The 12,395-nt window shown below is 35.5% G+C and overlaps 4 protein-coding genes across 4 annotated transcripts; 2 read left to right on the top strand and 2 right to left on the bottom strand.

Annotated features, from left to right (window-relative positions):
• Nucleotides 1-144: 144 nt before the first annotated feature.
• On the top strand, nucleotides 145-5,074 carry LOC113474346 (short transient receptor potential channel 6-like). The gene is made up of 9 exons (XM_026834973.1): nucleotides 145-439; nucleotides 906-1,096; nucleotides 1,475-1,565; nucleotides 1,760-1,838; nucleotides 2,462-2,697; nucleotides 2,953-3,088; nucleotides 3,493-3,554; nucleotides 3,811-3,921; nucleotides 4,274-5,074. The coding sequence occupies exons 2-9, from the start codon at nucleotides 1,059-1,061 to the stop codon at nucleotides 4,451-4,453; spliced, it is 933 nt and encodes a 310-aa protein (XP_026690774.1). The 5' UTR covers nucleotides 145-439; nucleotides 906-1,058; the 3' UTR covers nucleotides 4,454-5,074.
• Nucleotides 5,075-6,382: 1,308 nt separating this feature from the next.
• Nucleotides 6,383-10,393, top strand: LOC100186964 (probable peptidylglycine alpha-hydroxylating monooxygenase 1). Its single transcript, XM_002123760.5, has 8 exons — nucleotides 6,383-6,718; nucleotides 6,896-6,968; nucleotides 7,022-7,085; nucleotides 7,313-7,403; nucleotides 7,994-8,205; nucleotides 8,536-8,674; nucleotides 8,987-9,176; nucleotides 9,542-10,393. Exons 1-8 carry the CDS (start codon nucleotides 6,495-6,497, stop codon nucleotides 9,749-9,751), a joined length of 1,203 nt encoding a protein of 400 aa, XP_002123796.3. The 5' UTR covers nucleotides 6,383-6,494; the 3' UTR covers nucleotides 9,752-10,393.
• On the bottom strand, nucleotides 10,206-12,394 carry LOC100186083 (armadillo repeat-containing protein 7-like). The gene is made up of 4 exons (XM_004226176.4): nucleotides 12,273-12,394; nucleotides 11,826-11,927; nucleotides 11,358-11,445; nucleotides 10,206-11,136 (listed from the first exon to the last, which is right to left on the bottom strand). Exon 4 carries the CDS (start codon nucleotides 11,013-11,015, stop codon nucleotides 10,485-10,487), a length of 531 nt encoding a protein of 176 aa, XP_004226224.3. The 5' UTR covers nucleotides 11,016-11,136; nucleotides 11,358-11,445; nucleotides 11,826-11,927; nucleotides 12,273-12,394; the 3' UTR covers nucleotides 10,206-10,484.
• Nucleotides 11,076-12,348, bottom strand: LOC108949279 (transmembrane protein 14C-like). Its single transcript, XM_018812388.1, has 4 exons — nucleotides 12,273-12,348; nucleotides 11,826-11,927; nucleotides 11,358-11,445; nucleotides 11,076-11,136 (listed from the first exon to the last, which is right to left on the bottom strand). Exons 1-4 carry the CDS (start codon nucleotides 12,346-12,348, stop codon nucleotides 11,076-11,078), a joined length of 327 nt encoding a protein of 108 aa, XP_018667933.1.
• Nucleotide 12,395: the final 1 nt, after the last annotated feature.

The raw sequence follows: 12,395 nt of genomic DNA, 5'->3' as shown, positions 1-12,395 counted from the left end.
TTTATATTGAGTAAGGCCCTACGGTATAGGGCACACAAGAGGACCTAAGATTTAGGCCGGAGTTGGCATGTTACCTCATTCCATATGTAGTTAGTTATAAAAGTAAATATCCGGTTTATTTTTTTCGAACAATACGTTCTTTTTTGTATCTATAAAGTATTCTCCAGAGTATGAGGTCCTATACGTCAGGGCACATCAGAAACCTGAACTTTGCGCCAAAGTTGCTCCAATATTTTATTTCATACGTAGTAACTTAAAAGAACTATTTTATACACAACAGGTCACACTTTTTGTTATTACTGTCGCCATCCCAATCACCCCTATATATGAACAAGACGATTTGATTCCGCAATGGAATGAATGGTTATTGTTGGTGTGGGTTACTGGTGTTCTGGTCAACGAGATAACCAGCCCTGGTCGGAGCACTGGGATTTCTAGAGTAAGTGGCAAGTTTTTGCTTGCGTGTATTATTACGTTACATTCCCCAATGATGCCTTGGTAAATGGCAGACGAAACGTCGGAAATACTACGTTTTTATACTGAATAAGCCGCTAAAGGAATATTTACATTATGCCTGGTAGCAAAAGTAGGTTTAAAGTTGGGTAAATTTATATATACCACTGTATTGATATGCTATGTGGGTGCTAGTGACCCCCCCCCCCCCCCAACGTTATCTGCTAACCACTAAACGTAATAACCAATCATTACCCCTGGAACTACCAACTTCTAACACTTTCCACCAGCTTAACTTGTAACGTATACCAGAGGATTCTTCACTAGATTATATAATTCTGTAAATAATCTTATTTAATACCGTATTGAATTGGACCATAACAAATAATGTCCTATCTCACCTCAACCTACTACCATACAGTTTAAAAATCTAATACCAACTTCACATGCAGATTCGTACAATTGTATTGGTGCTATGTGCCCTCGCTATAGTTATACACCTTGTCGGTTTCGCATATCCTTATTTTGGACCGAATTCTCCACCGGAGTCGGTGAAACAGCGACAAGAAGTTATCTATGTTCGAAATATTTGTCTCTCGGCAGCCATGACTTTTGCTTTTGTGCAATTTTTAGAGTTTTTAAGGTATGATCCTAAATAGTCCCCTGCACAATGTGTTAATATAATAATTTTACACCAAAATGTATGCGTATACCAACTGTGCATAATTTTAAACATTATGAGTATAAAGTAGGAATATAGTTTTTGGTATGTGAAATTATTTTCCTAATGTTACATTTTACAAAGAAAAAAATGGATATGAATAATTTGTTTAAATTCTAAACATAGAATAGTAAGGGTGGGGGGAGATGAGACATTTTTTCATTCTTATTTATCGGCCTTTTGGTAGTAATTGTTAAAAACACGGTAGGGAAATTTTGGATATATGTGCTAACGGTATCCCATCTTACCCCATATTACTAAATATTAATAAACTATTCATAATTTCTATTCAAATTTCAGTTTTCACTATTTGTTTGGACCCTGGTCAAAGATCATAGGCGGTTTATTAAACGATCTATTTAAGTTCGGAGTTATCGTTCTCATGTTTATAGTAAGTATAATACTCACAATGTCACAGTACTTAACCAGTTTTTGTCTAAATGCAGATTTCCATCCACTATTTTATATAACATGACACGTCAAGGGACTTGGCCTAACTTGTTCAGTTTTTTTTTATCTTTATATCATAGTTCGTACCTAACTTTATACCAGAGTCCGCTTTATATAAAACTTTTCTACTTTTAGATAGCGTTTACAATGTGGTTGGCTGCTGTTTATCAACCGGTTTACCAAATACCAAGCAACACGACAACTGAGATTGTGGGTAAGTATTAACAACACACGAGTAACTTTTTGCGCATTTTAAGTTAAGTTTCGACCTTTTCGCGCGTTTCGAATTTTAAAAACGAACACCCGACTTTTCACTCCTAAAAAATATAAACGATGGGTATCAGTGAGGCCTGAGGGACATTTTGAGACCAACCTTTTTACCAGTTGAAGGACTACCGCATACATATACTATACCAGATGTTTCATACAAACATATAGTAGGGTTGGAGAAGATGGGACACCTTTTCATTCTATTTTCTCGTCGCATTTGATAGTAAACAAAGAACATTTAAAGAAATATAAAACCGTATTTCCTGGACTCCTATAGGCCGTTGTAAAATGTTTAAAACTTGTTCAGGACATTTGGATATCACGTATTAAAGGTGTCCGATCTTCCTCCATCCTACTATTTCAATAAAAGCTGAACAATTTTTTGTATGTCTAGATCACTAAATTGTCTGCCATGCAAAAAACAATACCCCACAAAGTTATATACGTGGTACTCGTAAGCTGGCAGGAGGTGTTTGCAATAGAACACCCGTGTTATAACGACTGTTGTTTTCCGGCCACGCAAGGATAAATCAAGTTAACATTAATTCAACATTCTGTTTTTAACAGGCGGCGGTAACGGCGCAGGAGGAGCCCGAGTTCTCAACGCTCTGGACACTTTCCAAATTCTATTTTTTGCTTTGTTTGGATTAATTGAACCGGATAACTTACCCCCAATCAACCAAAGTCCAGTGTTCTCAATATACATTGTTCAAATTGTATTCGGCCTTTATCACGTCATTACACTGATTGTTCTCATCAATTTGCTAATAGCTATGATGTCGGATACATATCAACGTATACAGGTATATTATATAACCATAGTTCTATGCGTTAAATAGGTTATATAAGTGCAATATAATACTGTAGTGTGGGGTAAGATGGGATACACCTAATTCCCATATTTCCTGGTCAATTAATAACGTTTTTTTTAAGTTGCGAAGCTACGGTTATATAATTTTGTCTATATTCTTTGTTTATCACCATATGGGCCGCTAAAAATATGAAACATAACCCATCTTACCCCACCCTACTATATATTACATGACATTTTTCCTCAGGCACAATCAGACACAGAGTGGAAATTTGGGCGAGCTGAACTGATAAGATACATCAAGAAAACAAGTTTATCGCCATCCCCAACTAACTTGTTGATTACAGCATATACTTACAGCAAGCTATTTATTAAACATAAAGGTAGGGTGATGATGTTGTATTGCTAATTTGCCTCAGTCTGTTCATTTATTCTGTTTTTAACAACTGTTATTTTGTTTTTGATTCCCTTCTTCTCGTTTTTTAAAATAACTTGAACTCTGCTATCGTTTTCGAAAAGATAAATAAGACTCATTTTTTATGGTTTGTTCGTAAATTACAAAATGTTTTTTTTTTGAACTCAGTTTACTGCTAGTACTGAAAAAATCTTTACTATTATATTTCTTGTATAACCATACTTGCGTGTTATTTATATTCATTTTTGGGGTTATTTTTAGGAAATTTTATATCGAAAATATGGGATTTGGTAGCGTAACAGGTACTTTTAATTCAAACAAATAAAATATCGAAACATCAAAAAAAATATTCAAATACTTCATACTTCACAGGTCGTGCCTGTGACGTAGGTCTGGCACCATCAGAAGTGGATGATGCTCCAGTCAATACTAAAGTAAGTGGTATTTACATAATGCCGAGTTTTCTATTTGTTTGTCGGGTCTTAGGCTACGGTTACACGGTTATATAATTCTGTTTAATGAGAATGAAAACATGGAAAAACCTAACTCTGACCTATTATAAATAGTTGAATAATAGAATATAACGGAATTTTTAACCTATATCACGAAAAAAACAGTTATGCCATCGCCTTCAAAAGTGTGCGGAGACTGTTTATAGGCTTATATTTACGCATGTTTTGTTGAACACAGGATAACGTGTATTTGGATACACAACATACACATACCCTCACTAATGATAAGAAAAGCTTAACTGACGTAGTGGATTGGGATGCTATACGACACAAGTACTGGGAAAGAAAGGTAAGCGGAAACACTGTAAATATTCCAATATATATGAACAAGGTCTATGACGAGGCATAGCATGAGACCTGATGGAATTTATGGAGGGTTATTGAATAAATGAATGGGTGTAACTTGTTTAACCTCGCGTGGCAGAGCAACGATAGTCATTTTAACACGAGTGTTCTGTTTCATGCACCTCGTTCCAGCTTATAAGTTACCACGTAACTATGTGGGTGATTATTTTTTTAATGTTTATATTTTTATCACTATATTATCACAAAGCGATTATTGTTGCCTAGCCCTAAAACATTAAATAAAGCCTATTAATACAGCAATATACTAGCTTTTGACAAATATTGTGATGTCACAGGGGAAGATCAAGCAGACCGGAAATGACATCATAGCCGCGCTTGGTCGAGCTACGTCATACACCGAACGTGGGGGACAAGATAGACCGAACCTAAACGGTGGAATTCACAGAAACGATATGAATTCAAACTTACCACATACTGTAGTGTATGACAATGAAGCATTCGACGCTCATAAGTAAAAACAAAAATAGGCGTGAACTTGATATGGTAGGGTGGGGGTAAGATAGGACATTTTTATTATATCTTCTCGTCCATTTGAAATTATACAAAGAATTATTACAGAATAATAAGGATCGTAGCCTCGAGGCTGTAAAAGGGTGCTGTTAATTGTTCAAAACACGATCAGAAAATACGGGATTTAGATCTTACCCCACTGTACTATACAATAAACCCACAACCTAATGTACACCTAATTTCCGCTTTATTGGAACCAAAGATTTCATAAAGTATTGTGGTATACCCCACTGAGTTAATCGTATGGTTGCAGCATACCGCATTAACAGCGTTAACATACAAGGTGCAATGTTAAATACGATAACTTTCAGTTTATCGTGCGTTTTTCTGTACACGGTGTAACATATACGTGGTATTATGCCCTGCTGTCTATTATTGTTCCTATTTATATACATTCTCCTAAAAAATTTTACGTTTTTTGTTGTTTTTGTTTCATGCCAACAAGCAACATACTTTTAGTTTTCCTTCTTGCCAGGCGAGACTATTTTATTAAACTTTTTCTCTTCTTATTTAAATCTTTTCACAGTTCTACGCTTTTTCTGTTTATTTCTGCTGTTTATTTAATAAAAAGCTTGCAATCTTAATCACTCGGTTTATATTATTTTACTTTGGCGATTAATTTGTAATTTTAGTTTTGGCGTCAGTCTGCAGATTTGTGTTGCTACATTACCAATTAACTAAACGATTAAGCAAAATTTCTGTTTGATTTAAGCTGTATAGAAAGCTTAGGATATGCGCGATGATTTAATAAATCACTTAAGAACATAGGTATAGAGGGAGCATTATTTATATATTTTAAATGCAGCAGAGGTAAAGCAGGGGTTAAAGATATTTAGTTAAAATGCGAAGATTTCGTGTACTCTAATATATGGACTATGTATGTACTATATAGCGTGTACTTTATGTACTATATAACAGCTAGGATTTCGTCGCTTTAATTCGTCGCTTTTTTTCAGCGTCGCTTCAATTAGAGATTTCAACGTAACATGGGCGTCGTTTCCATTTAGAATTATGGATCCAACGAAATTTGCAATTAAACCTCATGTACTCATGTTATTAACAAGTTTAATTAAAACCCTCTTACTGCAGTCAATGGTTGTCAGGTTACTCCCATGGGTAAAGAAGAAGTTACAATGTATTATGTATAAACAGGAGCAAAGGCAAATTAATCATAGAATCCATTTGCACCTTCACAAGCTCGCATTGATCGCATGTTACCTGGTGCTAAGGCAATAATCAGGGTTGCAAAGGCATGTATATAGTAAGGTGAGGGAAGATAAGACACTTAATCATTCTATTTTCTCGTCACATTTGGTAGTAAAGAAAGAAGATTCAAAGAATTATAAAACTGTATTCTCACGACTTACATAGACCATTGTTAATTGTTTAAAACACGATCAGGATATTTGAATATTCTGTGCTAATAGTGTCTTATCTTCCCCACCCTACTATACACAAATTTAATGGCAAGACTGTTCCGGGTTTATGAAAACAAATCTGCATTAGTGGAAACGCGTTTATAAGCATGAAGTATAATTTCCTGGTTAACAGACGCGGTTTATTGTGTTTTGTGAACTGTGGGCGAAGCGCTTGAATTGTGAAACTATGTATAATGGTATAAGCATATGATTAGAGATAGTCTTTACTGTGTTACGCCGTTAGAAGCTAGTGGTATAGAAGTTGTAGTGCTTAGGCGAAACACATAGGTTTTTGTTTGTTTCTTTTATGAGGGACTGTAGTTCTGTTGCTAAACGTATATTGATTACGAAACTACAATTCAGTAAGTGCTTTTAGTTAGAACACCAAATCTTTGGCACAGTTTCTAGATCGTAGTTTTAATTAGCAGTACTAGAAATTGTGGAGTTCTGCGGGCGTATTTCTATCATATATCAATCGTTGGCATTGACTGGTGCCAGTGTTTCTATAGTAAAGTATATCAGTTACGTTGTTTTGCATTTTGTCTCGTAGACGTGTTTAAGCACCACCATGACAGCTTTAAAAGCAATTTGTATTTTGCTGGTTTTCTGCTGTCATAACTGCTATGGAATGTTTGAAGAGTTGCAAGCTTCTCTGCTATCAGCCCTTGCATACAGCGATAATTTGGGGAGAGACGGTATTTCCGCTTCCGATGGCTTCCTAACAGCGGGTATTGAAGATACTGCACTAAATGCTGAAGCCAAAACGACAGAATTCGAAGATAATGGCGGCAGGTAGTAAGCCCATCCTATCTAGCATGGTGTTTTGGGGTAAAATGGGACACTGTTGCCAATATGCATCTTATCCTATAACCTTCTATATATGTATAATACTCTACTAGTGTTAGCCTAACGATCATAGTGATAAACATTGACGCAATACTAAACAAAGAGTAATCACCGTTTTTTCAGATCGACAAGTTCAAGCCAGTCAAATGAAAGAATGGATATTACCGTTAAAATGCCTCATGTAACTGTACCAAAGGTATAACTATTACTGTCATTTTAGTACAAATTTGACATTATTGACATTTTAAGGACGATACCTATTTCTGCACGAAAAAGTTGATTCCGACGGGCAATTACTCGACACTTTACATTAGTAAGTAATGTTTAATATATACAGCATAGAGTGTGAAAAATGATACACATTTTAATTCTATTTTTCGGCCCATTTGGTAGTAATAAACGAAGAACATTCAAATAAATATAAAACCATATCTTTCCAAACATTGTAAAACATTTTCAAAAAATCGAAGACTTTAAAGTATATAGATACAACTTATATAAAACGTACAAGTTATTTCTGTTAATTATATAAAACTACAGCTGGATACACACCGCACGCAACCCAAAGCGTCGCCCATCATATGCTGCTGTATGCTTGCGAAATACCAGGCGAGGAAAATGTACAAACTTGGTAATTCTATTAAATACAAGTAATGTCATTTGTTAAAAAAATACGTGAACTATTACTTAGACTTTCCTTTTATTGTACACAGTGGGGGGAGAGATGGGACACGATCAGGTTATTTTGATTTTACGTGCTAAAAATGTCTCATCCTATACCCCACAGTAATATAATGTGCTTGATTATCCTATATATGTGTAGTCTATACTTTGTATTATACTCTTATGAGTTGTTTAAGTTATCAGTCATACAACATATAGTAGGGTGGGAGAAGATGGGACACATTTTCGTTCTATTTTATTGCCCCATTTGGTAGTAAACAAAGAACATTCAATGAATTATAAAACTATATCCTCAAGACTTTCGTGGTCCGTTGTTAATTGTTTAAAACACGATCAGAATACTTGGATATTATGTGTTAAAGATGTCCCATCTTCCCCCACCTTACTATACCAAAAAGAAAATTCACTCCAAAATAATCTCTAATAAAGTTACATACATACGGGATAACTCGTAAGCGGGCACTAAGTATATGAAACAGAAAATTCCGATGCCGCCGCGCGAGGGTAAATAAGCTACATTCGTTTATTTAACCATAGGTACTGCGACGGTATGGCGGCTTCTTCCAGCACCTCCGGTAGCCTACCCCATGGTAGCACCTGCAACAGTGCCGCAACACTCGTATGGGCTTGGGCCAAGGATGCTCCAGCTTTCAAACTCCCTAAAGGGGTTGGTTTTCCCGTTGGTCCGAGCACAAAGCTGAGATACTTAGTGCTTCAAGTTCATGTCAAATCGATGGCAAAAGCTAACGGTGGGTTAATTTCAACTTAATATCTGTTCTTTATTTATATGAGTGGGGTCTAGCGGCATGGCACGCCATCAGAGACCTGGGGTGTATAGGTCAAAGTTTGCCAAATATCTTAATTTCTAACGGTTTTTACATTAACATAGCACATTTTATTATTATTTCTTCGCAAACGATAGTGGAGACAGTATTAAAAGAACAAAAATATGCAAACTTAAGAAGTAGGTTTAAGTATCCTATAGTACAGACCGCTAAAGTATTTTTTGCCTAATATCATTGAAACAATACAGATTTAATTACGTATATTAGTTTTAACCAACGTTTTTAACTATACAGCTGGCGGTATGGAGAACGTATGGGTTACAGCGCATTCAACACCTGTTCCTCAACCAAAAATAGCAGGAATTTACATTTCAGCATCATCTTATGAAACTATAAAACCAAACAAAACTAGAAACTGGGATATCGTTTGCAAGTAAGTTTTAGTGTATATTCCATAACAAACAGTTACTATGAAACAACAACAGGCAATTTAATGCACAGACCATTTTTAATAAATTACGAATATTAGTTTACAAGCAAAATGAACGGTTATATTTTCACACCAAAAATTTCTTTTCGCTCACGATATAACACGGTGTCTTTTATCGTATATGTTTTCACTCTCTTTTATCGTCTTATTTTGTAGTAAACAAAGAATATTTACAGAATAGTTTAACCATACATCATCAGCACGCTATTTTTATAAGCGAAATTTTTAGGCAATGCATTGTTAAAATATTTACAGATACAAAGATGACATTGAAATGCATCCATTCGCCTTCCGAACACATGCGCACAAGTTAGGAGTTGAAGTTATGGGATATCGAGTTAGGAATGAAAAATGGAGTCTGATAGGACACAAGAACCCACAATTACCTGAAGCATTTTATAAAGTAAAGAATACACACTTGGTGATAAAGAAGGGGGATTGGCTGGTAAGTAGACTACATATTGGAACTGTTTGTTTAATACGCAGTGTACCAAACACGCATTTATTTAAATAAAAAATTATTAGGTTGGGGTAAGATGGGACATGTTTTATCATACATATTAGGTTGGGGTAAGATGGGACTTTTTCCGTTCCAACTAGTAGTAAACAAAGAATATTCACAGATTTAGATACCTAAAGCACTCGCAACTGTAAAATAGCGTTGTTATTTGTTAAAAACACGATCAGGAAATATGCGGTTTAAGAAATCTCATCTGACCCCACAGTACTACATTTTATACTACGCACGATATTGCATAGTTTTGCCAATGTAGAGCATACAAATAATTCGACCGACCACCTATTTTCCAGGCTTCAAGGTGCGTGATGCACAACTTTCGGAACCGCGTCACAATGACAGGGAGTAAACATACAGACGAAATGTGTAATTTCTATATAATGTATTGGACACCGCGCACAAAGAACACACAATCGTTGGCAACAAAGGAATGCAACAACGGATACCCTTGGGTGCATTGGCGAAACTACTTCACTACTTTGCCCAAGTTGCCAAAATATTAACTCGTTATTGAGTTTAAAAATCCCAAATTAATACATAGCTCTGTGGGGTGAGATGGGACAACTTTATAGCACATAATATCCGAATATCCTGATCACGTTTTAAACAATTAACAACAGTTTATGGGAGACGTTAGGATATGGTTTATAATTCTTTCTTTACTAACCAATGGGACAGAAAAATAAAATAGTGTCCCATTTTCCCCCAACTTGCTATACAGTCTACGATGCCGGTTTCGATATAATTTCAGTGTTTTCAAACCTTGTAGCACATTTTGAAATCTTAGGAATTGAAAACAGGTTATAATGTATAGTATCAGTTGCAAAGTTCTCATTTTCCCGATATTTACTCAGAGATAGCAAAACGTCGTACAGAGCATATTTGTGGTACTCTACTGTTTTTAAATAAACGCCCTGCTGTCTAAATACTGTCACTGTAAAGATAATAATATAACTTCAGTGTTTTCAAACCGTGTTGCATATTTCTTTGCGTGATCAATATTCCGGTGTGTAGAAAAAGAAATCACCCACTAAGTTACATATGTGATAACTTGCAAGCGCGCACAAAAATTATGCATCGAAACATCCGTGTTATAACTTCGTTAATCATGCGAGGCTAAAATACATTTACAATTGTGCAAACTACGTTTGGGAAAATTTATTAAGTTGTATGAATTAGCCATAATTTCCAATGACCATCATGTTTTAAAATGAAACATTTGTTGAGTTGTATAATTTATCCATAATCTTCTATGAAAACCTGAGCTAAATTCCTCAGACGAGAATCACTCGAATGCGCAAAGTTACGCATACAATCAAGAACATGCGATGTCACAATGCGGTCACGCGAGGCCGGAATAACTAACTGAATAAGCGTTGTAATGGCAGCTAATTTGGTCTCAATCTCAGGACTAGACAGACAGCGGAAGATACACTGTACTCCAGTATCGTGGGCCAGTACAATGTCCCTGTTCTTAGGGTCAGATACAAGGTTACATATGCCCGCAATACCGAACTGTACCGTACGACCTGCCAGATCTTCATCATCGTCTATACAGTCCAAAAAGAGCTCAGGTACCTGAAGTTTTCTAAGGTATTCAAAGTTAATAGGATCGTAAGCAAAGTTTGAAAGATTTGCAAGAACTTGTAGGCGTGCGTCAGCGTCCTCTGTGTCTTGGAATTCAGTAACTAACGCTTGCAAGTAATCGAAACGGTTCAAGTCTTTTGGCGTCGTCCGATTTTTAAGTCTTTGCCGAGATGAGAACATGATTCAAAGGGGGGAATAAAAAAAGGGAAAATTAGAAGTTCAAAAAACTGCAAGAATTGGTTATTCGTTTTTAACAGGAGCGTTTCTCAGGTTATAAGCACACCGTGCGACCATTCCAACACTGAAAAACAAAGATAAATTAGTTACAAAACTCAAACACAAAATGACTTGAGATACAACAAAACTAATTTCATGTTGATTTACAAACACTCACAAAGTAAAAAAAAACATGGTAACTTGTAAGCTGGTACGAGCTGAATGAAATAGAATACCGGGTTATAACGACTGTCATTTTCCGGCCACACGAGAATAAAGCAAGTTACATTCATTCAACATTCTTACCTTAGAAGAGCTACAAGTCCAGCCGGCATAAACTTCCTACTGCCGTAAAACCTAAAGCCCATCAAACCACCAAGGGAAAGAGAGACACCTTGTTAAAAACATAACTTTGAAAGCATGTTTATTATTCAAAGTTTTTAAATGTGTTAGCGAGAAATTCACTGTAAAGGCTCTGTATGTTGAGTAACTGGCATGCTTCTTCTCCATATATGTTAACCATCTATCGCTTTTAAAGTTTAACAAATCACGCCTTCTATCCATAAATAATATTTCATTTTCTGTTTTATTAATAAGTGTTGTTGTAACAACTGATGTTTCACCGTTACACTGCCCTTCTTTTGGCTCTTGTAAACTTTCCCGATCTTTATTATAGTAACCAAAGAGACAAAATAAGTTTCATTCTAATACAAACAATAAAACTTGGCTAAAAGCACATTTTTCCAAATATAAATGAAATGTTAATGAACATACCCAGTGAAAGCCACAAATCTGAGGAATCTACAGAGGATCTGTAAGCTCCTATTCCTGCTAATCCACCAAATAATAGACCAGCTCCAAGGGAGGCTGTGCTTCCTGGATAAAAATGAAGAATGAATATTGCTTTACGCCCAAATTATATTACAGCAGTTACCATACAAATTGATTAACTGACAGTAAAAACACAGGTACAAATACAGCAAGAATTAGCTGCTACGAAAATGTAAAAGACAAAAAATCATTTTATTTAAATGAGGGACTGACAAATTGACAATGGCATTTAGGCGAAACATATATCTTTTACTTATAATATCCTACAATTTGCCAGAGATTTGTGTCTGTTATGTTTATATATGGACACAAAAGACCTAATATCCAAAAATCCATCTACACACACTTATTTGCAAAAATCAGAGTTAATTTAAAGTAAAACTGACTTACCAGCTTTCAAGTATCCAGATATTCCACCAGCTGCTATTGAAGCTGCATATGCAACAGAAACCCAATCTATTCCCATTACAAATATTTATTAAAAGTATTCTAAACAATTCTGAAAATAAAATA

The sequence above is a fragment of the Ciona intestinalis genome, chromosome 7 (assembly GCF_000224145.3).
Source record: "Ciona intestinalis chromosome 7, KH, whole genome shotgun sequence".
NCBI classification, from domain to species: Eukaryota; Metazoa; Chordata; class Ascidiacea; order Phlebobranchia; family Cionidae; genus Ciona; species Ciona intestinalis.
Note: the sequence above shows the minus strand (reverse complement) of the source record. Positions and strands in the feature narration are given on the sequence as shown.

Coding starts and splice junctions, on each gene's coding strand:
- LOC100186964 (XM_002123760.5), top strand. CDS start 6,495: ATGACAGCTTTAAAAGCAATTTGTATTTTGCTGGTTTTCTGCTGTCAT. Junction 6,719..6,895: donor TTCGAAGATAATGGCGGCAG/GTAGTAAGCCCA, acceptor CCGTTTTTTCAG/ATCGACAAGTTCAAGCCAGT. Junction 9,177..9,541: donor TAAAGAAGGGGGATTGGCTG/GTAAGTAGACTA, acceptor CCTATTTTCCAG/GCTTCAAGGTGCGTGATGCA.
- LOC100186083 (XM_004226176.4), bottom strand. CDS start 11,015: ATGTTCTCATCTCGGCAAAGACTTAAAAATCGGACGACGCCAAAAGAC.
- LOC108949279 (XM_018812388.1), bottom strand. CDS start 12,348: ATGGGAATAGATTGGGTTTCTGTTGCATATGCAGCTTCAATAGCAGCT. Junction 11,928..12,272: donor ATCTGGATACTTGAAAGCTG/GTAAGTCAGTTT, acceptor ATTTTTATCCAG/GAAGCACAGCCTCCCTTGGA. Junction 11,446..11,825: donor AGATTTGTGGCTTTCACTGG/GTATGTTCATTA, acceptor GTTTTTAACAAG/GTGTCTCTCTTTCCCTTGGT.
- LOC113474346 (XM_026834973.1), top strand. CDS start 1,059: ATGACTTTTGCTTTTGTGCAATTTTTAGAGTTTTTAAG. Junction 3,089..3,492: donor GCTATTTATTAAACATAAAG/GTAGGGTGATGA, acceptor CATACTTCACAG/GTCGTGCCTGTGACGTAGGT. Junction 3,922..4,273: donor ACAAGTACTGGGAAAGAAAG/GTAAGCGGAAAC, acceptor GTGATGTCACAG/GGGAAGATCAAGCAGACCGG.